The sequence below is a fragment of the Colletotrichum orchidophilum genome (genome assembly GCF_001831195.1).
Source record: "Colletotrichum orchidophilum strain IMI 309357 chromosome Unknown Scaffold_190.1, whole genome shotgun sequence".
Lineage (NCBI taxonomy): Eukaryota > Fungi > Ascomycota > Sordariomycetes > Glomerellales > Glomerellaceae > Colletotrichum > Colletotrichum orchidophilum.
Window position 1 is genome coordinate 40,547 of NW_019173146.1, and position 25,819 is coordinate 66,365.

At 54.5% G+C, this 25,819-nt stretch overlaps 9 protein-coding genes across 9 annotated transcripts; 6 read left to right on the forward strand and 3 right to left on the reverse strand.

Moving 5' to 3' along the window:
• Positions 1 to 467: 467 nt before the first annotated feature.
• Positions 468 to 1,097, reverse strand: CORC01_13388 (transferase hexapeptide domain-containing protein; the record flags this gene model as incomplete). Its single annotated transcript, XM_022625005.1, has 2 exons — positions 468 to 659; positions 708 to 1,097. The coding sequence occupies 2 exons, from the start codon at positions 1,095 to 1,097 to the stop codon at positions 468 to 470; spliced, it is 582 nt and encodes a 193-aa protein (XP_022468488.1).
• Positions 1,098 to 1,483: 386 nt separating this feature from the next.
• On the forward strand, positions 1,484 to 3,062 carry CORC01_13389 (NADH oxidoreductase; the record flags this gene model as incomplete). The annotated part of the gene is made up of 3 exons (XM_022625006.1): positions 1,484 to 1,756; positions 1,849 to 2,836; positions 2,890 to 3,062. 3 exons carry the CDS (start codon positions 1,484 to 1,486, stop codon positions 3,060 to 3,062), a joined length of 1,434 nt encoding a protein of 477 aa, XP_022468489.1.
• A 609-nt stretch (positions 3,063 to 3,671) lies between these two features.
• Positions 3,672 to 4,823, forward strand: CORC01_13390 (AoPex11B; the record flags this gene model as incomplete). The annotated part of the gene is made up of 3 exons (XM_022625007.1): positions 3,672 to 3,720; positions 3,895 to 4,470; positions 4,501 to 4,823. The coding sequence occupies 3 exons, from the start codon at positions 3,672 to 3,674 to the stop codon at positions 4,821 to 4,823; spliced, it is 948 nt and encodes a 315-aa protein (XP_022468490.1).
• Positions 4,824 to 5,236: 413 nt separating this feature from the next.
• CORC01_13391 (uncharacterized protein) lies at positions 5,237 to 6,186 on the reverse strand (the record flags this gene model as incomplete). Its single annotated transcript, XM_022625008.1, has 2 exons — positions 5,237 to 5,411; positions 5,480 to 6,186. The coding sequence occupies 2 exons, from the start codon at positions 6,184 to 6,186 to the stop codon at positions 5,237 to 5,239; spliced, it is 882 nt and encodes a 293-aa protein (XP_022468491.1).
• A 1,285-nt stretch (positions 6,187 to 7,471) lies between these two features.
• CORC01_13392 (smr domain-containing protein) lies at positions 7,472 to 9,289 on the reverse strand (the record flags this gene model as incomplete). The annotated part of the gene is made up of 3 exons (XM_022625009.1): positions 7,472 to 8,418; positions 8,467 to 9,103; positions 9,260 to 9,289. The coding sequence occupies 3 exons, from the start codon at positions 9,287 to 9,289 to the stop codon at positions 7,472 to 7,474; spliced, it is 1,614 nt and encodes a 537-aa protein (XP_022468492.1).
• A 1,812-nt stretch (positions 9,290 to 11,101) lies between these two features.
• CORC01_13393 (amidase) lies at positions 11,102 to 13,320 on the forward strand (the record flags this gene model as incomplete). Its single annotated transcript, XM_022625010.1, has 4 exons — positions 11,102 to 11,280; positions 11,413 to 11,490; positions 11,554 to 12,152; positions 12,206 to 13,320. The coding sequence occupies 4 exons, from the start codon at positions 11,102 to 11,104 to the stop codon at positions 13,318 to 13,320; spliced, it is 1,971 nt and encodes a 656-aa protein (XP_022468493.1).
• A 3,588-nt stretch (positions 13,321 to 16,908) lies between these two features.
• Positions 16,909 to 19,427, forward strand: CORC01_13394 (acyltransferase; the record flags this gene model as incomplete). The annotated part of the gene is made up of 2 exons (XM_022625011.1): positions 16,909 to 17,133; positions 17,364 to 19,427. The coding sequence occupies 2 exons, from the start codon at positions 16,909 to 16,911 to the stop codon at positions 19,425 to 19,427; spliced, it is 2,289 nt and encodes a 762-aa protein (XP_022468494.1).
• Positions 19,428 to 20,422: 995 nt separating this feature from the next.
• CORC01_13395 (uncharacterized protein) lies at positions 20,423 to 21,574 on the forward strand (the record flags this gene model as incomplete). Its single annotated transcript, XM_022625012.1, has 2 exons — positions 20,423 to 20,746; positions 20,816 to 21,574. The coding sequence occupies 2 exons, from the start codon at positions 20,423 to 20,425 to the stop codon at positions 21,572 to 21,574; spliced, it is 1,083 nt and encodes a 360-aa protein (XP_022468495.1).
• Positions 21,575 to 22,503: 929 nt separating this feature from the next.
• CORC01_13396 (GTPase binding protein Rid1) lies at positions 22,504 to 25,070 on the forward strand (the record flags this gene model as incomplete). The annotated part of the gene is made up of 2 exons (XM_022625013.1): positions 22,504 to 24,020; positions 24,089 to 25,070. 2 exons carry the CDS (start codon positions 22,504 to 22,506, stop codon positions 25,068 to 25,070), a joined length of 2,499 nt encoding a protein of 832 aa, XP_022468496.1.
• Between the last annotated feature and the right edge of the window lie 749 nt (positions 25,071 to 25,819).

Sequence of the window (25,819 nt, forward strand, 5' to 3'; positions counted from 1 at the left end):
CATTTCGCCCTTGAGATTGAGCACGCTCTGATCAGGCACTTGGCCCTTGAACCACCTGGTCGCTGGTCTCCTAACTGATTTTCAAACTGAACACTCAACTGTGGCTTTGTATTTTTCGGAAGGGGTGAGTTAGGTTAGTCAGCACATATAGAAAGAGAAGTGTTTCTCTAAAACAGCAGCAATTCAATACTCGACCTTGCGAGGTTCGAGAGCCTATGAAACGTCACCATTGTGTATTTCTAGCGGTCTGATACCGCTCAGCTATTACGAGTGGGATTTCTTCGGTGGTCGATATATGTAGGCACCTAGCAAGCTTTTGTCGCAACTAAACCAATCCCTCAGATTCCAACATGTTTACCGCCTGTTTTGGAACATCTCATGGATTCAAAATCATCATTGCCACCCTTTGCATAGCGTATTCATGCTTGGGTAAACTTCAATCATGGGGTATCATTGCAATTCCATTCTTAACTCAGCCACTTCTCAGCCTTGTTGGGTATCAATCTCCTAAGCACATCAATCTGCCGCGCCTGCGCCTTGTGTCTCAGGTCGGCAACTCCCCGCCTATCGGTCCGTCGTTGCCCATTCGAGTAAACCACTGTAAAATCGGGGATCTTTTCACCAGGCTTGATGACAGTCAAAGGCGAGATTGTGCAGTTCTGCAGCAATTAGCACATCAGCTCGTCTGAGGGAAAGACAGTGCTTACCTTGCCAATGACAGCACCATTTCCGATCCGAGATCGGACCCCAACCACCGTGTCTGTTCCAATTTCTGTGCCTCCAGCTTCAATGATGGCGCCAACCTCTACCGTCACGTAATCTCCTAGCGAAATGCCTCCGCTGGCGTCGTCATTTCCAATTACGCCGATATGGGCCCGCTCGTGGATGATGCACCTCCGACCGATGAGGATGCTGCCGTTCGTGGTCTCAAGCTTAGATCGCGGATGCAATACACTTTCTGACTGGATCGTAATCGAGTGTGTTCCGACGAGAATGGCGCTGTCGGCAACGGTGAGAGAAGACGAGAAGCTGACTGGAGGTCGTGGGCCTTGGTTGGAGACGGCGGGCAACATAGAATGCCGCTTGTTAGACGACATTTTGGCACGTGTCCTGGATCGCTCCGACCCAATGTAAGCTCTAGCCAAAAGATATGAGGCGCATTATTGGTGACGCCTGCAACGAAGTCACGGCTCAAATGGGAGGCCGAAATGCGACGCGCAGTTGTGTTAGTGATGGGGCAGCTTGCCGTGGGGCAGTAATTAGAGTCCGATGTCGATTCTCTGGAGCTGCCCCAGCGCATAACCCCGGTTGATGCATCCGCGCTTCCACGTGACCTTCATGATGACTAAATGACCCGCATTGGCCAATCAACGCCAGTTGGAAATAAGCATCATCGATTTGGTGCAACAGAGCTGTGTTCCACGACTGCGAATTCCTCCGATCGACAACCTCAATCCACCACCAAACCCCTCAAACGCCCACGATGGCCACTCCACGGCGGTTGCCCGCGCAGGCCGCTCAGGCTGCGCGAAACTTTGCGACAGTTCGAACCTACGGCGGACTCAAGGATCAGGACCGTATTTTCCAGAACCTTTACGGCCGGTTGCCCCCGACGCTGGCTTCCGCGAAGAAGTTGGGCGATTGGCACAAGACAAAGGAGATCATTCTAAAGGGACACGACTGGATTATCAACGAAGTCAAGACCTCTGGTCTCCGTGGACGTGGAGGTGCTGGATTCCCATCAGGACTGAAATGGGTAGGTTGCCACCTTGCGATTTTGCTGGATTATTGCCGCGGCAATCAAGGGAAGGAACGGAACAACAGGCTAACGCGATGGCAACCGCACAGTCGTTCATGAACTTCAAGGACTGGGATAAGGATGACAAGCCGAGATACTTGGTCGTCAACGCCGATGAGGGTGAGCCCGGAACCTGCAAGGACCGCGAGATTATGCGAAAGGACCCCCACAAGCTCATCGAGGGCTGCCTCGTCGCCGGCAGAGCGATGAACGCCACCGCTGCCTACATTTACATCCGCGGCGAATTCATTCACGAAGCTGCCGTTCTCCAGAACGCCATCAACGAGGCATACAAGGATGGTCTGATTGGCAAGAACGCCTGCAACTCCGGATACGATTTCGATGTCTTCATTCACCGCGGTGCCGGTGCCTACGTCTGCGGTGAGGAGACCTCCCTCATCGAGTCACTCGAGGGCAAGCCCGGAAAGCCCCGTCTCAAGCCTCCTTTCCCCGCCGCCGTCGGTCTTTTCGGATGTCCTTCCACTGTCGCCAACGTCGAGACTATCGCTGTCGCCCCCACGATTTGCAGACGCGGTGGCAGCTGGTTCGCCGGCTTTGGCCGTGAGCGTAACCAGGGCACCAAGCTCTTCTGTATTTCCGGTCACGTCAACAACCCCGTCACCGTCGAGGAGGAGATGTCGATACCCCTGCGTGAGCTTATTGACAAGCACTGCGGCGGTGTCCGTGGCGGCTGGGACAACCTTCTGGGTGTTATTCCCGGTGGCTCTTCCACCCCTATCCTTCCCAAGAGTGTCTGCGACAACCAACTTATGGATTTTGACGGTCTCAAGGACGCCCAGTCCGGTCTCGGTACCGCCGCTGTCATTGTCATGGACAAGAGCACCGACGTTGTCCGCGCCATCAGCCGTCTCTCACACTTCTATGCACACGAATCCTGCGGTCAATGCACGCCTTGCAGAGAGGGCAGCAAGTGGACCGATCAGATTTTGAAGCGTTTCGAGAAGGGTCAAGGTCGGCCACGCGAGATCGACATGCTTCAGGAGCTCACGAAGCAAATCGAGGGTCACTCTATTTGCGGTAAGTATTCGTCCTTGGCGTCAACGGCTCCCATGCTAATTTGTTTCGTCCAGCTCTTGGTGACGCTTTCGCTTGGCCCATCCAGGGTCTTATTAAACATTTCCGCCCCGAGCTTGAGAAGAGAATGGAGGAGTACGCCGCCCAGAACGGTGGTGCTCACGCTCTGGGTGGTGGTTGGGGACCGAATGCCCGGGCTCAGGGTAAGCTGGTTTCGCCGGGACAGTAAAAGGCTGGATTTTTTGCATGCTTGTAGACTGGCGCCCGAGGGCTTGTATATATTAGTATCGTACATTAGCAGAGCCCTAAATGCGCTGGAGTTCATTTGTTCACGACTATCCAACATTTCCAGAACGCACTGCGCAGGTGGTATCGTAACGATCTCAGGTGGGAGCCTTAAAACGGCTACGGATTGTCGTGTCGGTCAATTGGCAAATCCACGAGCATCAGAACGTGTTCGATCATCTTAAGTAAGGCATGCAAATCTATGAATCACCCACGCCGATTCTTCAAGCCTCCCGATCGGCGTTAAGCCCACGGCTTTCGTCCAATGAGGTCACTGTATTTCTCATCTCTTTATGCAGCAAGCAGCCAGGGTCTTTCGGCCCACACATCCGGGCAGCTCGGACTCGGCTGGACCCGGTCAAAGAACCTCCGAAGACGGTGGAGTTTCTCTGCCACGGTCACCGACCGATCCTTGACCGCCGTCTGCCACGTCAACCTCAGCCGATTGAAGGTTAATTTGCGGTTTTCTTGACATTGGTGAGAAATTCTTTCTGAAATTGGACTACTTCGATTCACTGTTTTGGTCCGTCTCTGGCGAGCAAAGATCGCCAAGATGACTTCATTCACTTTTGACCAATTCGTTGCCTTCGGGTCCGACAGTGGTGAGTAACTCATCCTCGCCGCATCAGATTCCTCACATATTGCACGTCTGGATCATCAAACTCGATGTATCTTTGCTTTCCGACTCTGTCAATCCGCCTCGATCATACCTCTCATTTTAGCTCCCTTCGATCCACGCACAGCTCCCTCTCACTATGAAACTGACACAACCCAAGCTGGTCTCGAACGAATTCTTCGCGGTCTCCAAGCCCTTACCGCAATCTTTTCAGCATACCCTTCCCTCGTGGCCCTCGCCCTGCTGGACGCAGATCCGCCAATCCTAGAAGCTCTGGGCCCATTAAGAGGCCACCTCACCCTAACGCGCCGCTTCATCCGCTTCTTCTGGTTCCTCAACTCCTTTGGCACGTCCTATAACCTCTACACCTCCATCTCCTCGTCGCCATCATCTTCAGGGGACGGATCTGCAAAAAGGAGCAGCAGGGGTGCGGGCCTAGAGACCTGGCTCGACATTATCAAGTTCACGCTCCTCGGCCTCTACGGCGGCCTCGAGTCTCTCACCCTCCCGGACCTCTTGGGTGTCCCGCAGATTGCTTACTTTGGCGCGGAGCGCACTCGGTCGCTCAACGTCGAGGCGCAGCGGTTCTGGTTCTTGGCATTGGTCTTTGGCGTGTTTGCGAACCTGACGCGCATACTCAAGGCTTTTGCGTACGCGCCGGTGCCGCAGCACGGCCACGGTTACGGCACGGGCGAGAAGCCGGTGGAGGAGAAGTCCACCGTTGAAGGGGATGTGGGAAAGGAAGCCGCCGCCGCTGCCGCTGTCGTTACCGGTGAGAAGGTGGGGGGAGAAGATGACGGTGAAGAAAAGCTTGATTGGGAGGCTGAGCGTGCTCGTCTCAGGGCTATTGTCATGAAGAGGCGGGAAGGCAGGAAGCGGTGGAGGAGGGAGGTCGCGTTCAAGATCAAGAGCCTTGGGCGCAAGATCATTTCCGACTTGCTGGATTGCCTCATTCCGGGCGGGATCCTGGGCTGGGTCAATATCCAGCCGGGGACTGGTGGGATTGTCATGCTCATCACTTCCGTCATGACCAGCAGAGACATTTGGGAGAGATGCGGTGCTACTGTTAGAGAAAAAAGGAGTTCTTGAAAGAATCGCCAGGCACAGCTGATGGGAATTTTGGATGATTTTTCTCATGGCTTACAAGGCGTACGCAAAAGATGCAATGATTGAGTTGCCCCTGCTATAGGTCTTACAAGCAGATTGATATAGAGTTAGAGACGGACATAGGATTACGTCCTGCATGGTGCCAAATTCAAAAGCTGAACCGCACTCTTCGTAAAAACTCCGAAACAGTCTTTGTTCATAGTGTCATCGTTTGTATCATATCCTTCTCCCTTCCTTGTGCCACCCGGGGGGAAGTAGGCAAATCAAGGGCGCCTACCACTGCCGACGCATATCAAGACTTTGGCACTCCAAAAAAACCATGGTAAAAGTCCGAGGTGACGAGACTGTTGTTCCTCAATTTAAGCTCCTCGTACCTACTTTATGGCATTTGCCGTTTACTCGGAAGAAATAGACATGGGGGCATGTCTCTGCTCCGGAGCTTGGGGAAGTCGAATGCGGTACTTGTGCAAGCCAAGGTCGTCCTCGTCGTCCTCGTCCCACAAGACCTGGACCTTGGCACGCCTCAAGATTGAGAACTGCTGGGCGATTGCAATAACGGCCTCCAAAACACTAATTTCCTTTTCAGCGACCAGTACAGAGAAAAAGACATCGGGCGCGAGTTTGAAAATGCAACTTACCCTAAGACGATGGCAACAACCGCGATGCCAACATGGCCCTCATAAAGCCAACAGTAAGGGTCGCCAGCGGCAATGACACCCGACGTGAAAGAAGAAGCGGCAAAGGTGATGTCGAGAGCAGTGTAAACCCAGCTCAGCGCCTTCCTCTTCTTCTTATCGTCATGGAACCAGCTGAGAATGCCACCGGTGCTTTCTTCGTCGTCGTCACCACCCCATCCACGGCGGCCAAAGATGCATTTAACGCATCCGAGGTCGATAATCACGGGCTTGTTCCGGATGTTCGGACGGTGCCTGCCCTGCACCAATAGCGCAATGGTGAGCCATAGGAGCTGCAGGATGGCCAGGGAGATGAAGAGCTTGGCGAGGCCATCGTAGCGCCTTCTACCGTCACACTCGAGGAAGACCAGTGTGAGACTGAGAGCGACGGCGATGAACCGCAGAAGAGCGACGGTGCTGATGATGAACTTTAGAAACACTGGAGATGAGCCATTGTGAGATGAGGTGGACGAGTGTTGAGAAGGAGGGGTCAAGGATCGGAAGATGACGCTGGGGTTCAACGGTCTGTTTTCCGGTAAGGAGGACATGGTTTTGAGTGTCCCTAGGAACTTGGTCGAGGGCAGGTCGTATTTTATATCGTATGAAGGGTAAGTGTTGTCTCTGTATGACAGTGCTTGTTGGCTGTCTGGCTTATCTGAGTAGACAGGCATCGAGAGTCATCCGGTGGCGGGTGGTGAGGGAGAGGTTATTATATACGAGACTGAGTCGTGCCCCATCTCATGGATGGAAAGGCAGCTGGACAATGTAGTGTATAGTGCAAACTGATAGAGGTACTGTTTTTTTTGGGCTCGTTGTTGGTTTCAAGGGCAGAGAAGACCAGATCATATCAGACCACACAGACAGACCCATTCCCGAGAGAAAGATGGAGGACATCCGTCAACGTGAGTCCGCCTTTGGATTTCACGCGACCCTGCCAGCCTGCTTCGCTCCCATCCCTTTGGTCGATAGGCATTCCCAATTTACCCACTCCTCCTCAATGGCGACAGAGGGTCCCATGGTCCCGAGAGCCGCGGACGCGCCCCCCGGCTTCGCCAAGCGGGATCTCCAAGTGCTCATCCATTGACATTGTCCAGAATTCGGGTGCCTAGAGGTCCACTTGGACACACACACCAACATCAAACCCCCCGCTTGGGGGGGAGAGGGGCAGCGCCCGACACGTAATTGGTCGGCGACGGACTGGTGCGAAGACGCCTGTCTCAGTGAATTCCGGTGTTTGGTGTCTGATTGAGACTTTGATGTGCTTACGGTTACGGTGGTGATCGTCGCGAACTTATCAAAGTCCCGTCCTAGTCATCTTGGTTGCTGAGGTACGCTTAGGCCGGTGGCTTGCTGGAGGAACATGGCAACGATTGAACCAGGCTCAGTCAAGTCTCATCTGGCCATGATTCGAATTCATGGGAGAACCTTTGATATGCTGCTGTGAGGCTGATTAGTGTGCAATCGTGTTGGTATTTCGTTGGATTACTTGAACATCATTTCTACGCCTCATCTACCTATTCTCAATATTGTGGTACTTAAATCGTCTACACTGCAGACGCATTGGGGGTTACTCCGCCAGCTGCTTCCATAGGTAGCCATCGAATAGTACAATTTGGCTCAGAATGATATCTCAAGGCTTCTATTTTCTTGTTGGTGAATTGCCAAAGGTATATCTCGCAGGTCGCCTCCGACCCGAACCGTCCAATGCTATTCTCTCTTTGAACGCCCAATTTATTGTACTATCCAAATGTGCTGTCATTTCAACGAGGATGCTCCACCACTTGGGCTTCGAACACTCCAGTTCCGGGCGACGGCCATGCAAGTTCCAGGGCAGTTAATGCTGGTGCCTGATCGGAAGCATCCGGGGTTCTCGAAGCCGGTACCAGACTTGCAAAGTTGAGGCAAGCAAGCGACATTCCTCCTAACAACAACAAGCACCTCGTCAGTCTGGCCGAATTACCGTCGGCCTGTCACACGATAACTCCCAGTTTCGATCGATACTTTCCACCCGTCGTTGACGAGGGCGGCAATAACACCCTGTCTCAGTCGCGATACGCCTCCAGCGCTATGGAGGCCACGGCCTGTCACAATCGTGAAGCCTTCAACCGCTTTCCTTGCTCGGTACTCGCCCAGGCCATTCCACCAGTCCCAGACGCGCTCGCGAGTAATTCTGACGCCGTCCGCGACCTCAACGCCGTGGAGATCGATTGCGTTTCCCGAACTGGTGCTGGACACGTGTATATCGGCCGCAACACTCTTTGCCTTGGCGAAGCTGCGTGCCTCCTCACGTCCCCGATCTGCATAATATCCTGCTGCCTGTCTGTACAAATGTCCCTTTTTGTACACTTGGCCAGCGGTGGTGTAAGAGTGGTTGCTGGCCTCACGGTAGACACCAGCTGTGTCCATGGCCTGCTGGTAAGTGCGGGGTGCAGACAGAGGATTGGTAAGGAGAATCGGGCTACTGAGAGGGCGCCCCGTCGGCGACATGAGTGACATCTTTGGCGAGGCCACCTTTTGCCAGCCATCAGACGATCCCTCCAACTCTTCGCTTGCGAGAGGCACGAGCTTGTAGTTGATATCCAGGCGTTTGGCAGGCAACTTGCCGAAGTACCGATTCAGCAATGCGGCAACCTCCTCAGTCCACTGATGATCACTGCGTGTGACTTCATTTAGGGGAGATAGGTACTGCTCGGGGATGTACCGATATTGCTTCTTCAGGTCTTGAATGTACTGCTTTCGGTTCCCATCTTCGCCAGTCCAGGCGCCGACACCTTGCTTGACAAAACGGTCGAGGAACTCTATGATGGTGAGTTCCATAGAACCTTGACGTGCATCGAAGACGTCCGAGACCTCATCGAATGGCAGATCGAGCTTCTCTACGATAAAGAGAATCTTCTCAACTCCTAAATGATGTCAATTGCGTCCTCCCTCGGTATAAATGCTTTACTTACGCTCATTTTCATCGTTTACAGGGGAAATTTCATTGATGCTGCTCGAGCTAGACGACAGATCTGTACGCAGGCCTTTCCGTTTCTTTCCTTTGCCTTTCCTTTTCCCAGAAGGCTTCTGAGGCAGCTCTGAATGCATGAAGCCATCGATTCCCTTTGGCCTTTCGCCGATGGACTCGAGATACTGAATGTTCAACAAGGTCTCCAGGGCGGCCTGGAAGTCGCCCTTGGCTTTCTTGAGTGCGAAGCTCACATCATGCGGCCTCAAGTCCAAAAACATATCCTGCAGCTGCAAGAGTTTTTCCTGATCCGAGTCACCGTCAAACGATGCTATGCGTGGGACATCATAATCCGGTTCAGACGGGGGCGGGCTCGTCAGTCTGGTCCCAGAGGAATCGGAGTCCCGCAGCTGGAGCCCTTCCGAAACCGTTGAGCTGTCTCGCGCGTCGGCTCCCCCATCAACGGAGCTGATGGTGTCCGGAACGCCGCTGGCATTGAATCCACTCGCCTCTTCGACAAGAACATTCTGGGCTATGCTCTGCAGCATCCCGCGAACTTCGGCGAGCTGACCTGCATCTTTGAGATCTATTTCGCTTGCGATCGCGATCACGACAGTAGGATCTAGCAGGGGAAACTCCGCCTGCGTATACCTCGTTAGCTTGCACCTGGAACCCGACGAATGACCTCGGTTCATGATGTACTCCAGTTGTCTCATCATCTCCCGAGAATGATGCGTGACGTCCTGTTGAATAACCAAGGAAAATTTAAAAGTGCTATCGGGCGAAGAGTAACTCACCACGAGGTCATCTAGAGTTGGTGTAGCCATTGATCAAATTGAAACTTCAGGGTTCGAGATATCGTTGTGAAATAGTCCAAAGCTCACTAGTCATACTGGAAGAAAAAGCGGCACAAAGGTCTTTCGCTCCTGAATCTCTTGTCGTGAAAACAACCGGTGAGCAAGCCGATCGAGGGCCAAGTATATCAGCCAAGCAAGAACAGTGCAAGCACCAAAGATTTTTTTTTTCTCGTAGCGACAGTCGAATACACGGGTAGCCGCGCAGCAAACGAAGCAGCAGCCGACACTACGGTAAGGTAGTGATGACGCAGGCAGGGCTGGTTTTGTTGACGGTTGTTGGTTTCTGCAAAGGAGAGTCTCTGGCGCTAAAGTGCTCAAATGCACGACCTAAAGAGTGCTCGATGAATCATGTGGTTGCCAGACTTAATGTGCGCGAGTCACCGTCCAGGTCTTGTCAAATAGCCAATTAATGACTCCGATCATGTCTGTCATCTGCCAGGTCAGGTTGGACCGCGCCTCATGTAGAAAACACGGTTGCTGTCGTCCATGACCGGAATGTGGCTTTGCGGCTGAGGTCATTCCATGGCACGTGTGGAGAGGAGATGTGGCTGATTTGTGGCGGGAGAAGTCCGAAGTGAAAAGGTAGGGTCATGTGGCTGATGCGGAAACAGTCAGATAGCTACGTACCTTTGCTCCCGTACATTGTAAGTTACCTTACCTAGGTACTTAGGAAGGTACCCCACTTTCTTCGGACATTTGGTTCAGCGAATATCCTCGATACGTGCCCTCACAGATGACTTCATCACCTTCAAATCGTGGCACGACATTATTATTAGCAGCCCGTCCTTGGAATAAGCACGACCTGATTAGCGGTTTCTTTCTCGAGGCCAGATCGCTGCAAATCTCATCAATGACGGGAATTGCATCAACGGGGTCCGGTTCGCTCCGGCTTGACTAGTCTCCAGGAACGGAACTCCGCGGAACAACAGGATGCTCCATATCTGCGTGAATCAAGTTAGCGGCCCATGTATTACTCGGGGCCTCTGGCACCAGGAGGTGGGAAGTGGGATGCGATGCTCCATCCTTGTTTCACTGCTCGCGTGGTTGACTGAGGCGCCTCTCACGTTGCCGCATGAAAACCTGCTGATGTGCACTAGCTGTGTACCTCTATCTAGACGGCATAGGAAGGTGGTGCTGCCCTACATTCGTCAGTCAAATACCGAAACAGGAACAAGCTCAGTCATGTCGCTGCTTCATCTCGTTATTTCCGTCAACTTTGCCTAAGATAACTCACCTGCATGAGCACCGGAGTATAAGCACTCATCTCACCTTGTCCGCATTCGTCCAAGGCAAGGCAAGGCAGGGTTGCGTGGTCAAAGACAGGGATGAACTACATCGGCCGACCGAGGATCCCGACGGCCAGCATCGAGAAGAAAAGACGCCCAGCCTCGCGACGACTGGCAATGTGACAGAACAAGCTTTAATGATCAAAGAAGAAAATCCCTATTTGTCCGGTATTGCTGGCGATCAAAAGCAGCGAGAGCGTCTGTTGCTTGTTGCGAGGCAAGAGAAACCTCAAAAAATCTCTACACAAGCGACCCCTACTGCTTGACAGAGTTCTTACCTTTCCGGCTGCTGCGGCGTGGTTCGTGGGCTTGAATGGCCTAGGCGCACATTTGTTGCATGGTCGTGCCCGGTGTTTCCATACGAGGGAGGCCCTGGCGTCTCTGCACCCCAGCGCATCAACCTTACTTTGTGTTTCCGACACAAACTCGACACAAACTCGACACAAATCTATATAAGCTTGTCCCGGACTCCCCGTCCGACGCTTGCTAACAAACCATGCCATCCTCAACGGCTTCTACCCATCCTGATATTGGGCCTAAAGTCGACTTGGAACCGACATTTGAAACCGAGACCGGACCTGCTTCCGACTCAACGGTCCGCACCGTCCACCGGCGGCCCAATATGAGTTCCGAAACCCGCAAGAAGTTTATCAACTACCCGCTCCCAATTCCCGGGTAAGTTGCTCTGTCCTGGGTAGGGCTGAGTTGTCCTGGGCCACTGGTTCATTCACGATGCGCATACCGCCTCAACAAGCATACTTCGGGACATTGAGTTTGCTACCGCAGATTGTTGACTGACATCATTAGACCGCCAATCCCATACAAGAATGGCAGGAAGAGCAATCCGCCTCTCAGAGGTTGGCTCCTGGTGATAGCCGCTTGGCTGTAAGTTATTTGACTCGGCCAACTCTTCTCTTGTTGTCTCTTGCCATTACTTACACCCAGCAGCATGGAATGCTTGTGGTTTGTTAGGTCGTTCATCTGGAGCAACGCGGGCTTTGGAAGCATCAGGCAGATTCGCAAGCACATTGAAGATGCTGAACCTCGATATGACCCAACCGTTCTGCCGCTGCCAATGGACGAAGCAAAAGACCCGGCGGTTCTCCACCGCGAAAGCGCAGTCAAGGCGAAATCGCACCCCTTGAAGTACTACTCCGTCAACGATTATCATGAGATGTACCTTTCGGGTGTTGTCACGCCACTCGCGGTGGCCCGCGCTATCCTACCCTTGATTCGGCGCGATACGAACCCACCCGGGGAGCACTCAATTGCGTGGTTCGACACGAAAGTCTCCCAGGTTTTGGCTGCTGCCGAGGCTTCTACTAAGAGGTACAAGGAGGGGCGGTCTCTAGGTCCTTTAGACGGTGTGCCGACGGCGGTCAAAGACGAATACGAGATTGACGGATACCGAACTTGCCTTGGTTCCAGGAACGATTATACGACCCCAGCTGCGCCGGGCCAGTCGATTACCAGCTGGTGTGTCAAGAAGCTGGAAGATGCTGGTGCTGTCGTGCTTGGAAAGCTGTCTATGCACGAGTTTGGACTTGGTGAGTCTCTTGGACACGAGGCAACTGGGAAGACTAAAGCTGACATGGTGCAGATACGACTGGAAACAATCCCATTTACGGAACACCACGAAACCCCTACAATCATGGCTACTACACTGGTGGTAGCTCATCAGGGGCTGGTTATGCGGTTGCAACAGGACTGGTGCCTGTGGCTCTCGGTAGCGACGGTGGCGGCAGCATTCGCATCCCTTCTTCCATGTGCGGCGTTTATGGTCTGAAGCCCACTCATGGTCGCATCTCTTTCCACCCTTGCCCAAATCACAGCAACAGCTGCGCCGTCAACGGCCCCATTGCCGCGGACATTGAGTCTCTCGCGACCTACTTTGAAACTATCGGTGCACCGCACCCCGATTCTCAGTTCATCCAGGCATCGCCCTTTATCCTGTCACCCAGCGAGAAGCGCGGAAAGGTTCTTGGTATTCCCGAGGCGTGGTTTGCACAGGCGGACCCGGCTATCCAGCGCATGTGCCGGAACATAATCGCGAAGCTCGTAACGCACCATGGATACGTCACCGTCCCCATCGACATCCCTTTCCTGGTCGAGGGCCAGTTCGCGCACGCCATGACAGTCCTCACCGATGGCGCAGCTCTGCTACCAGAAACTAAGAACCTGACGCACGCGAACCGCATCCTCCTGGCCATTGGACGCGTCACGTCCGCCATGGACTATCTCCTGGCACAGAAGCTCCGCGGCCTTCTCATGCAACACCTCGCGCACCTCTGGCGCACGCACCCGGGCATGATCATCGTCACGCCCACGACTTCCTGCGCGGGCTGGCCCATCATGAATGAGGGCGAGATGTCATACGGCGTCAGCGACGGGGACCGCACCATCAGGTCCATGGAATACGTCTGGATGGGCAACTTTTGCGGGCTTCCCGGCGTTACGGTGCCAGCGGGATACGTCGTACCCCACAACCAGCTCGGCGCTGGTGGTGAGGCGGGGCCCGACACCGTGGGCAAGGTGCCCATCGGGCTTATGGGAATGGGCGAGTGGACGGACGAGCATAGCCTCCTCGAGTTCGGGCTCGATGCCGAGGAGCTGTTCGCAAAGGAGAGGTGCAGACCGCCGAACTGGATCGACGTCATTCAGCGGGCCAAGGACGACATGGCGAAGAACGGCGAAGAGAGCTTGATAGACATTTAGAGATGATATCCACAGACGCGAGCAATGCAAAAGATCAGGCCGCCGGCGGAGACGGCGCGATTCGTTGTTATCCCACAAATCAAGGATCCGACTTTTTGTGCGCATGATAAACAGCCCACCAAAGGCATCGCGCCTCCTCACCAACCCTGGGGAGGAGGCTGAGCTGAGATTAGTCGAGTGTTGCTTCGCTGTCAAACGACTCAGGCATCTGAGGCCGGGGTATCCCGTCCCCGGCGCTGGAGAAGCATTTTTGATCTTTCGTTGGCAGCGCCCACTCCCTTGTGCAGATCAATGCATTATGATGAAGCTGAGGGGATGAAGAGAGGGGCCGAGCTGACCCAGCTCTGGAAAGGGCAAGCCATTATCATGTTGATGACTCAAAACTAATAACCGAGGCAGTATGGACGGACGAGAAAGCGTATTCCGCAAGCACTGACTACGTACGCATGTTTGCCGGAAGGGCTCGCGGCCCAGGATGCATTTTGCGCGATGAAATGAGCATTTTGAGCCAAAGTTAACGTTTCTCGTCGCTTACACAGCCCCCCTCCCCCTCCCGCTGCCCCTCCACAATGTTTGGATGCGGCCCAGACCGCTCGAGCTGTACACGGTGAATTCTTCTTTGTAATTAATAGTGTTCCTCATGCTCGGAAGGCACGGGCGGCGGGGAAAAGTGATTAGCTTGCGGAAAGAACAGACGCACATGCGGCCGGCTTTGGAGGTGTGAGTGCGACGCGATGAGCCATGTACCCGGAAGTCACGCTGAGAGAGATATGAGGCTTTTCGTATTTCTGATGTTATCTTGACTTGAGTGATCTTGATGATGCGTTTGGTTTCCGCATGTAGTCTTGTCTCTCACCAAGGAAATAAGAAGAAGCATGATGTCCTCGCACAGTCGCTATCTGAGCCAGATGTAAGTGTTTTGCGCAGTGAACATTGTGGCCAGGTCCCCAAAGACTTTGTAGATTTATCAACGGCCAGACATGGAAGACACCAATCGCTGCCAGGTACTAGAATACCTGGTAACATCTTGGTCAGGAAGGTACTTTTAGAGAGGCCATTCCGGTACATGAGGATAGTTGTCCACGAAGCCACCCAAACAATGACAATCACAAACGCCATCTCCTAGGTTGAGCAGCACGCACATATATTTTAGTCCTAGTTATCGAAGTATTCGATTTCTCTTTTTGTTTCCCCACATTTTACAGACTGAAGAGACATCGGGTTTGGCCTCCTATTTAGTGTGGTAGGTGAGCGCATGGGAATCATCTCGTAAAAGGGGCTGATGGCCTTTCGGCGCATGCAAATCGAGTGATCTTTTCTTATACTTTATCCGTATCTCAAGCAGAGGGGTTCGAGCTCGTCCACAGGCCGTCTGAGTATCATGCCGTCAAGGTACACAGACCTCGACACTTCAATGGCCCCCAGAGACCGTACACGGAAGCCACGATGTGCCCGTCCCGTGGTTCGCTCTCTCACTCCACGTGACCCGGCAAAAGTTACACCGCACAACGACTGGAAGGAGCATCCAGGTCGATTCTTACCTTCTTCTTTCCAAGCCCATCAATATCTTTCATCCGCTGCCAGACCGAGTGCACTTGGTCTGGCGGTTTGGACAAATCCTAACTAAACACCCTTATAGAGGGGGCGCTGGTTCGAAGAGGGCGTCTCAACTTAACCTCAATTTCTGGGGCCTTTTCTTTCTCGTGATATCATCGTGATTTTTGGGCAACTCGTAAGTAATATTTGGCTTTCTGGCATGACGCTAGTTGCGTTCTTTTTTGAGTAAGCTGTATGGGGTTTCCAGTACACTTCCTCTTCTATCCGAAATACTTACTCCAGATGATCATAACAAGAGTTTCTATTTACACTAGATTGATGCCCATCTGTTTCAAAAATAGTTGGTTTATCTCGACTTACAGATCAATTCTCACATAGACAGGAAGGAAGAAGTGCTCACTGACACAACAAAGTAATCTACGCTCTGAGTGTGTCATGTTCGATAATAAACTCTTTGCCGGGTTTTCCCGATACACTCTTTACAAATGGTCTTCCCGTTGTGAGTTAGTTGTAGTATGGAAGAGAAGAGGCTTTGACATGGATTCAAATGCGAAGCCCAGTATCGTTGTCACGATGTCGCCTCTGAGTGGTTGACCAACTACCTTGGCAAGGGGAGCGTGTAGGGCCGCCTCAGCCTTACACTCCAAGGACCCCACCCCCGGTTCGAGTGCGACGCCAGTTGGCTATTAGTCGCACGCGATCTGCTTTAGCCACATTATGCACAGCTCTGACGTATTCATGACCTCGCGGCATCTTCAGCACTGATGCAGGTTCTAGCGCCGAACGAGCTGCAAAGTGCACATTGCAGCGCGCACCGCAGAACACGAAGCGGCTCAGACGACGAACACACAAGGTACAGACAGACATCAGCTGCAGCCCCGTTGAATTTCCCGGGCTAGGGCGGGATGCGGCAGACGACGATGTTAAGCCGGGAACGCGTGCCCTTCCCCGAAGTTGACCGCGGCCATGGCCGACTTCTTGGACGGACATGTACAGAAGTTTGCCCCAAATGCCGAGAGCATGCGATGGGAAAAGTTACCTGTTCGGGAACCGGAAGCGCAAGTTGTTGAACATGGCCATTGTTTATGAGGTCTGCAACGCCCCAACAAAATGCAAGAGAGCCAACCGGTTGAGGTGAGGGGTCGAGGCACGGCAGAGAGATAATTAGCTGGCCGTTACTCCAAAACCGCCTCTCCTGACGTAGCTTCCCAGCTCTTTTTCTTCATCCGTCCAGGTCTTGTGCCACTTCACGCCCTGAGCTTTCTTGTACCTAATTAGTCGCTTGTCTGCAGTTCAGCTCCCCCGCATTATGGCGCTGAATAAAACAACGATCTAATCTTTGCACGGATACAAAGGTATTGCCTCTTCTAAATATCAATTTTGGAACCGCGCACACCACATCGAACCGCGGCCAGCATATCGTACCTCGCTGAAAAGATATACGTTGGGGTATCCATCGTCGGTTTCAGAGCAAGGAAACACGCCATAGTCAACAGAAGAACGACGAAGTCAAGACTGAGTTACTGCACCGGAAGGAAAGAAATAGGGGCGTCTGGGGAGAAGACTGGATGATATCGCGGGCTTGGCCGACATAGTGGGGACCCCCCGGCCTGGCGCATTCCCCTGCCCTGCTCTCTTTCGCCCGGGCTCTCCAGGATACATCCCTCCCAATTTTTGGTCACCTCAAACATTGACAGCTCCTCTCTTCTCTCATCTGCGTTGCCAGTCGCACCACCACCAGAGAGGCGCGCCTTACCCTGCTTAGCCGCCACAACTCGTCGCTCTGTCGTTCGCTTCCTGTTGTCACCAATACCTGGCAATTCGTGAATGTCAGAGACGAATCCGAAGCTCCGCCCAACCCTCTTATCGCTACTGCCGCCCTGCTGCAGCCGAAGGTTCCACACCACGCACCACCGAGGATGAAAGTCTAAGGGAGTGGCGTAATAGTTGGCGAGATTTTCACCAAGAGACGTTTCTCACTTCACCCATCCGGATACACCTTCCTCCTCTGACATCGTACACCGAGTCGCCATGCCAGACCACGCTGGAACAGCCGCCGCCGCGGCGCCGCAGAGCGGCTCCAACCCGACCCCTCCGAAAGAGCTATACCCCATGGTCAACTGGAAGTATGACCTCTTCCTCTGGGTTTTGGGCGTATTGGTCGACCTTTTCTTCCGCGAAGTTCACCCTCGTGGCTCCTGGAAAGTTCCCAAGTCGGGACCTGTTCTCTTCGTCGCTGCTCCTCACGCCAACCAGGTCAGTCTTATTCTCCCCCCCCCCCCCCCCCCCCCCCCCCCACCACCCCCCACCCTACCGCCGCACGATCCTCCACTCCGCGCCGAGTGTGGATCGCCGTCTCCGCCGTCTCACCCCCCACCAACGCCCGCCCCCGCGGCTCCCCCCCCCCCCCCCCCCCCCCCCCCCCCCCCGCCCCCACCTGGCGAACTACCCCTGTCATTGTCACATGCTTACCGCAATCTCTGCAGTTTGTCGATGCTCTCATCCTTCAACGCACCCTCCGACACGAGGCCGGTCGTCGAGTTTCCCTCCTCATCGCGCAAAAGTCTGTCCATGGCTTCATCGGCTGGGGTTCGCGTCAGGTCGGCTCCGTCCCCGTCGGGCGCGCCCAAGACGCTGCCAAGCCCGGCACTGGCGTGATCTATCTGCCCGACCCCATCAATGATCCTACACTTATCCGCGGCATTGGCACCAAATTTGGCCAAGGTGAAGGCGAGGTCCACGGAATGCTGTTCCTGCCGTCTGCCAAAAAGCAGACCGGTGCCAGCATCGATATTGCGCAAATCATTGGACCCGAGGAAATTCGCATAAAGCGCCCATTCAAAGGCAAGCTGCCTCTCGAGCAGCTTACCGGACGCGACGATATCGATGAGAATGGCAACTACACCAACAAGGATATCAAGGGATGCAGTCCCGGCTTCCAGGGAACCAAGTATAAGCTCGCTCCGCACATTGATCAGACCAAGGTCTACGAGGCTGTTTTTGACCGTCTGAGGTCAGGTGGCTGTGTTGGCATTTTCCCCGAGGGAGGTAGCCATGACCGCACTGAGCTGCTTCCCTTGAAGGCCGGTGTTGCTATCATGGCACTCGGCGCTCTCGCCGAATCCCCTGACTGTGGTTTGACGATTGTACCCGTTGGCATGAACTACTTCCACGCCCACAAGTTTCGCAGTCGCGCCGTCGTCGAGTTTGGTCCTCCCTTTGAAGTTCCCCGGCACTTGGTTGAGATGTACAAGAACAACCAGAGACGCGAGGCCATTGGCCAGCTCCTCGACAGTGTGTACCAGGCTCTGAGCGCTGTCACCGTCTCTACCCCCGACTACGACACCCTGATGATGCTTCAGGCCGCTCGACGTCTGTACAACCCTACCGGAAAGAAGCTGCCTCTGCCTGTTGTCATTGAGCTGAATCGTAGACTCGCTATGGGCTACGAAAAATATAAGGATGACGCCCGGGTCGTTCAGGTGATCAAATCTGTCAAGCAGTACAACAAGGAGCTGCGCTATGTCAACCTTCGTGACCACCAGGTCCAGTACGGCAAGATGTCCACTCCCAAGGTTGTCTTCCTGTTGTTCTACCGATTTGCCAAGCTTCTTGTCCTTCTCGTTGGCGTATTGCCCGGTCTCTTTCTTTTCGCCCCTGTCTTCGCCGCATCCAAAGCCATTAGCGTTCGTAAGGCGAAGCAGGCTTTGGCGGGCTCGACAGTCAAGGTCCAGGGACGCGATGTTATGGCTACGTGGAAGCTCCTGGTCGCCATCTTCCTTGCTCCGACTCTTTATCACTTCTACTCGGCCGTCGTCACCTACAAGGTCTGGCAGGATCATCTCTGGGGCTACGTTCCTGAATGGGTGCCCTGGTGGACGACTTACTTAGTCATGTGGCCCCTTATGGTGGGCATCACGTTCGCCGCACTTCGATTTGGCGAAGTGGGCATGGACATCTTCAAGTCCCTGAGGCCTTTGGTCCTCTGTCTGACTGCCTCTAGCTACAACATCCAACAGCTACGGGCGAAGCGAGCGGACCTTAGCTCCCAAGTGACGGATCTGATCAACACCCTTGGACCCGAGATGTTCCCCGACTTTGAAAAGACCCGTTTGGTGGCAGACCCGTACAAGGCTGACGGATACTCCCGACCGCGCACACCGCCGGCGCGCCGTGATAGCGATGCATCCAGTGCCTACGATGCGGCGACGCCGCCTTCCATCTCTAGAAGGGCAACCCAGCAATCGAGCCGAGGCCTGCCTCGCAACGAATCGTACAGCAACATCGGCGGTGTTGGTATCTTCTCTACACGTCCACCTTCCCGATCGAGGAGTCGGAGCAGCAGCAGCGGAGGCGGCCTCGGATCCGGCGGGTTCCACATCAGCGGGTTCACTACGCTGGACTCTGCTGGTGGTTTTGACGAAGCAAGCAAAAAGATTCGCGAGGCAATGAAGCTCCGCCGCAGGAAGAGCGGGGATCATAGAATGGAGTTGGGCGCAGACGAGAGCGAGGATGAGGAGTACAACGAGGCGCGCAAGAAGAACACATGAAATCACACAAAGCATACCTAGTAGGCTTGTGAAGAAAGTACATTTTACAGAGAGTTGAACCTGTGGAGACGGGGGAGGGGGGGGTGTGAGGTAATTCAAATCAAGAGTACGTATAGACAGCGTTTAATACTTTCAATACTTTCAACATGGATTCCCATTTTGTGTTCTGCAAATCCGCGCCAGACCAGTTATGCTTCGTCCGACGTTTTGAGTGGATGCGCGGGACTGGGGCAAATGCGCAGCCAATTACGGCGATGATAATTCGAGCGCCGAGTGCCTTATCTCCGCCGGCCGGTACGGAGGTACGGAGGCAGGATCTGATAACTCAAAAGGGTTCCCCCCCCATTTCCCCTCCGCTCACAGACATGGGCTGACGGTGACGCTATTCGAGACGACTTGCACGCGTGGTTTCGACCGGCTATTCCGTGCCGGACTTTCAGATTTCACTCCGCGGATCTATAAGGCCGAGCCCCTGGCCTCGGTGATACGAGCCCGTTGGAATCACATCTTGCGTCCTCTCGTGGGGTTATAAATTTACATTAATAAGGACGCGCGCGGGACCTGGGTGAAATCAGCAACTGCGGGTGTTTTTGTTGGTCAGCTGGAAATCGGTTGACACGAAGAGTAGAAAAGCGAGAGACTACATTGGTTCGGCCCACTGAGCTTGCGGTGCGCCGGTTGAGTCCCTTATCCCACCTTTTCCCCAAAGCTTCCCAATTCCAACGCTTCCCACGCTTTTAGTTCCGAGAAAAAACAAGCCCCCCAATACCCCACATCCCGTCACCTTTCCGACGGGTGGGCCGAACGACTCCGTGTGCTTTCCGACCCGGTCTTGAGCGTTTTAGACACTGCCCCTCCAACCATACAAACCCCTAAGCTGTTCTTTGTGTTTTTCTTTTTGCTGCGGAGGGGAGTCGCTGGCATTTTCCTGCTTTCACAATCGATTCCACCGAGAAATAGAGGGAGAGAGAGAGAGAGAGAGCAAGAAAGGCATCATGGCATCCGCATTCAAGTCATTCGTTGTAGGCGCAAAGAAGTTCGCCCTTGGTACTGCCCATGGAGTATCGGCGCTCGAGCTGTTCCCCAAGACGGACCCCATCATTGACGGGGAGGATTGCGAGCACGACTGCGAGAGCTGCCATGTCAAGTACCCCAAGGGCTTCAAGATCGACGACAGCGACGAGCTATATGGCATGGTCAAGGGATGGAGCACGCACGCCCTCGTCGCGACGGGCAAGAGCGATTGGGTGAGGGACGTCTCGGACGAAAAGGGCAGCGTGATGGAGGCGATCGGCAAGGCCGCGGCGCCAAGTAACGGGGTAAGCAAGCCGTGCCCCCTCCCAGTTTCCCATTGGGAAGATACATGTTTGCTGATCAACATACACCAGAAATTGATGCTGTCGGCCTCCAACATTCCAACCCCGAATCACTCGAGCGACTACGCGGAACCTACGACAGTCCTCCTGCTCCCCGCCTTCGTCATCATCGACCACGTCACCCCGAAAAGCGTGCCCGAGCTCATCACCGAATTCGTCGATAAAGCCCCGACCAACACCTCCCCCCTGGCGCCGCTCGCCCTCCCGACCTCCATCCCCGTAGCCTCGACCAACGGCACCAAGAGGGGGGCGGCCGCACCAAGCATACCACCAGAGATTTCCCGCCGCCCGTGTCCGCACAGCGCGCTGATCCTCCTCTGCTCGCAAAAGACGCGCGACGCCCGCTGCGGCCAGTCCGCGCCGCTGTTGCGCAAGGAGCTGGAGCGCCACCTGCGGCCCCTGGGCCTCTTTCGCGACATGGACGACGAGAGGCCAGGCGGGGTGGGCATCTACTTTATTTCGCATGTCGGTGGGCACAAGTACAGCGCCAACGTCATGGTGTACCGCCGACCCGACGCTTTTGGGCTGGACGACGTGGAGCGCGTGAAGGAGGTGGCCGGCGGCGGCGAGCTGAAGCCCAAGGCGAAGACGACGACTGAGCTGCCGCAGACGGAGGACGTGGGCGCGGCGCAGTGTATCTGGCTAGCGAGGATCAAGCCAGAGGACTGCGAGAATTTGGTAAAGTATACCATCCTGCAGGGCAAGGTTGTGAAGCCTGAGACGCAGTTGCGTGGCGGTTTTGATAGGTCGAAGGGCATTATGAGTTGGTAACCCATTTTTCATTTTCTTTTTGTTCAAGACGGCATATTGTGGTCAAGGATACTTAGGGCATGCACGAAGGAATCAGGGCCAACCTACGGATTGTAGGTCAGGGGCGTTGGGGTGTATGGCATATAGAGGAAGACCAGCAGACGGTATTTTGGTAGACAAGAGCTACGTAAATGGGCAAACGGTTCAATAGATGCTGGATGATGGTATCAAGATTTGAGCGTGCTGCCTCGACGACCTTGACGTGCCTACTTGACACGGGAACTTTAGAGTAAGCTGAGGTCAACAAGGGAGGTAAACGTTGGCAGTACGTGACTTTGGCCTTTGCACTGCAAACCGAGTCTCCGCACAATGACCGAGTCGGCCGGCATGAGGTCCCACTTCTACCGGCCCGCCCCGCACCCTCCAGGAAAAACACCAGACCCCAAGCTGCAGGCGCGTTAGGCTGGCCGATAAGATACGAGTAACAGACGACGGGGAACAGACCCGCCATGGTCGCCCAGACAACGAAGCTAGCATAAACAATCCCCACGACCGCTCCTTCATGCCCAGTACCACCACATTCAGCTCACCGACACGACCATCCCGTCCCAACCACCCAATCTTTCTTATTGCACAACGACAAGAAAAACAATCGCGACCGGGACGTTGTCTGGCTCTGAGCCATCTCCCTCCCCCAGCTTGCGTCTGCGTCTTTATTGTCCCCCAATCCCAAATATGGTGTGAGCAGGAAGAGAAATAATTCCGCAAAGCTGTCGGGGTTCTCTCGCCTTTATTCATCACAAAGCATTGGAATTACACCTTTTTTTTTTTTTTTGGTCTTCTTCAAGCAAGCTCAGTCCGTCCAGCATTCCACACGCGGGTATTGTTTTCACTCAGCCATACCAGCAGAACCCTGTCTCGAACGTTTCCCGCCCCCATTTCCCTCGACAATGGGCTCCGCCGCCGAAGGAGATAACAATGGAGGAGGCCGCCCCAGGTCCTCGGTCCTCAAGAGCTTCATCCACCGCCGTAACCAGTCCGAGGGGTCTGCGCTCTTCACGTCGTCGCCCTCCGTCCAGGTCACCACCACGCCCGCACAACACATCTCGGCCGCGTACGCACAGCTGGAGGGCAGGATGCCGCCCCCTCCCATCCGCAGCGAAGGCTTGGGGGCCCTGGGCGAGCTGAACAACAATTCGCAGCAGGACCCCATCTTGCGTTCGCCCCGCAAACCAGATAGCAACCGAGACCGATCGCGCTCGCCGACTAAATCCGCCTTCAGCAACATGTCGTTCAAGTCCTTGGCAAAAGAGGCACGGAAATCGCGCGACGTGTCCCCCGAGAAGCCAAAGAAGACGAAATCGAGCACGAACCTGGCGGGCTTCCTCTCTCGACCCCGATCGACCATGTCTCTGAACAAGACCTCAAAGGAGGAGGAGGAGCGACGCCAGACTAAGGACAAGGAGAACCGCACACCCCCAAGCTCGACGTCGAGCGCCGAAATGACAGGTCCGGCACCGCCCATTTACGCACAATTCTGCAGTCAAGACCTCGGGAGTAATGGGCTGCATGAAAAAGCGTCCTTCGACGCGGGTAGTGGACGTTACGGCAGCGACGCCTCGAGCGACGTGTCCAAAAAACAGAGGCCCAAGTCATATCATCCGTCCACCGCCATCTCCGAGCATAAATCTACATCAGACCTTCGCAGCAGGCCAAAGATGGACGGCCGCGAACCGTCTGCTTCGGAACGAATCAAAAGCAAGGTCCAGCGTCCAAAGCTCTTCACGGCCTTTTCTGCCGCCGGGTCTAGCACCAAGTCAAAAGCTTCGGATACCCCCGATAAGCCCATCGATCCCAAAGAGATCGACCAGCACCTGGAGGCCATGCTTGATCGGCGCAACATCCCCGAGAACCAGCGCTACAAGATGCGTAGCCTGGCTGATACAATCAAGATGGAGTTCATCCGACAGGACTGGGCGGAAATGGCGGCCAAAGAGCAGGCGGGTGTCGTTGATGCCAACGAGCCAACTTCTGCGGCGACCGGAGGCTCTGACCGAGAGGAGACCCAATCGAAGCGTTCCCGCGGAAGAAGCTTCACGCTGTCGCGGAAAAAGGACCCAAAGGAGCCCGCGTCCCCGACGAAAAAGTCCAAGGGCGACAACACTTCCATCGGTCGCCATTTCCGAAGCAAGTCCACCGAGAGCGTAGTCAGTGAGCGGCCCGTTTCGGCGAGCTCGACGGGGAGTAACGGCATCCTTTCCAAGATCAAGTTTGGCCAGGGGCCGGGCGACTACGTTTCATATCTGCGCAAAGTGCAGAAGCCGGAACTGGTCGAGGTTGGGAAGCTGCACAAATTGCGGCTGCTTCTGCGCAACGAAACGGTCTCGTGGACCGAGGACTTTATTAAGCAGGGCGGCATGGAGGAAATCGTCGGCCTCTTGAAACGCATTCTCGCCATCGAGTGGAGGTAAGCTTTCATTTCTCTCCCCTTGGTCAACGCAAGATGAGTGCTATTCAGATACTAATGAGTACCAGAGAGGAACACGACGATGCCCTTCTCCACGAAAACCTACTATGCTTAAAGGCACTATGCACCACGGCGCTGGCCTTGCAATATCTCCATTCCATTCACGAGGAGTTGTTTCCCAAGCTCCTTCACATGCTGTTCGACCCCGAGAAGAAGGGTCCCAGCGAGTTCACTACGCGCAACATTATCACGTCAGTGTTATTTACATACATCGAGTCGGCTGCTCCCATGGAGCGCATCGCTCGGGCTCAAAAGGTTCTCTCCTTTTTGCGCAACCCCCAACCCAAGGAAGACGAGAGACCGGTCGGTTTCGTACTGGAAATGCGAAAAGACCGACCTTACACTGTCTGGAATAAAGAGGTTGTCAGCGTTACCAAGGAGGTCTTTTGGATCTTCCTACACCACCTCAACGTCATTGCCCTGCCGTCCGAGATGTCGACCAAGGGCGGGGCGCCGCTCGGCACAATCACAAACGGCGCGCAAGATCCGCACGCCTTCATGCACAGGCACTTCCCCTCGGAGCGGCCCCCCGTCCCGGCGGCGCCCTACGTCGGCGGGGTGGAGTGGGACGCGACCAACTACCTCGCCTCCCACCTCGACCTCATGAACGCCATCATCGCCTGCACGCCGACGGCGACGCAGCGCAACAATCTGCGCAATGAGCTCAAGATTTCCGGGTGGGAAAAAGTGCTCGGCGGCAGCCTCCGGCTCTGCAAAGAAAAGTTTTACGGCTGCGTGCACGAGGCGCTGCGGTGCTGGGTGGCGGCCGCGACGGAAGACGGGTGGGACGCGCGGGACGTGCGGTATGGTCCGCCGCCCGAGTCGCGGAGCTCGAGTCCGGCCAAGAAGAATGGCAACGGCAACGCGGCGGGCCAAAAGGCCAAGAAGGCTGCTGAGGCGGCGCCCAAGATTGAGATGCCCAAGTTGGATTTCGGGTTTGATAATCACCGTGTTACGCCCGTCATCGAGAGGGACGTTTGGCTGTCATGAGGATGATGAAGGGGAGGGTTGGGGAAAAAAGATTGAGGACTTAATAGTACATCAATTGCGACGGGAAGGGTACAAAAAGAGAACAGGATGTGGGAGGCCGGGCGGGTTTGCTGCCGACGTTGCATGTTGATGTCGATGGTCGTCCGGTCTTCACCAGTGTCAGTATCCCCTCGAGATTGTCAACGCAGGCGGACGAAGCAACCCCCGCCCCCCTTCCCCTTCTCTACCCCCATCCTTCGCTGTAGGTGGTCTCCTGTTTCCACCCGGCAATTAGAGAGACGGGGAGGAAGAGGAGGAGGGCGGTCTGCGGAAACTCTGGGCGCTGCATTTTCCTTGCGGACTTATTGGTTGGATCTGGGGGGAAAGGAGTCGTGTTGTTTTTTTGTCATCCCCTTATCTTTTTCCTACTATCCCCCCCTTCCGACCTTTTCCCCCCCTCCGTTTTCCTTCCTTGCATGTGGTTGGGATCACGGGGGAAGAGAAGAGAGAGAGAGAGAGAAGTTGTTCTGGTCTATACACACGCACACACACACACACACCCCATGCTGCCTAATGCTTCTTATGAAGGGCAACGTTTATGAATTGATGATCATCATAACATAGAAAAAGCCAGTATTTGTGCATCCGTTCGTTTTTATGAAGGAATAAGAAGAAGAAAAAAAAGAGAACTTTCATGTCTGAATAACCTTGCCTCTTTCGTCATTTGTTTCCTGATGTGCGTGCCACCTGGTAGCTAGGTAGGTAAACCC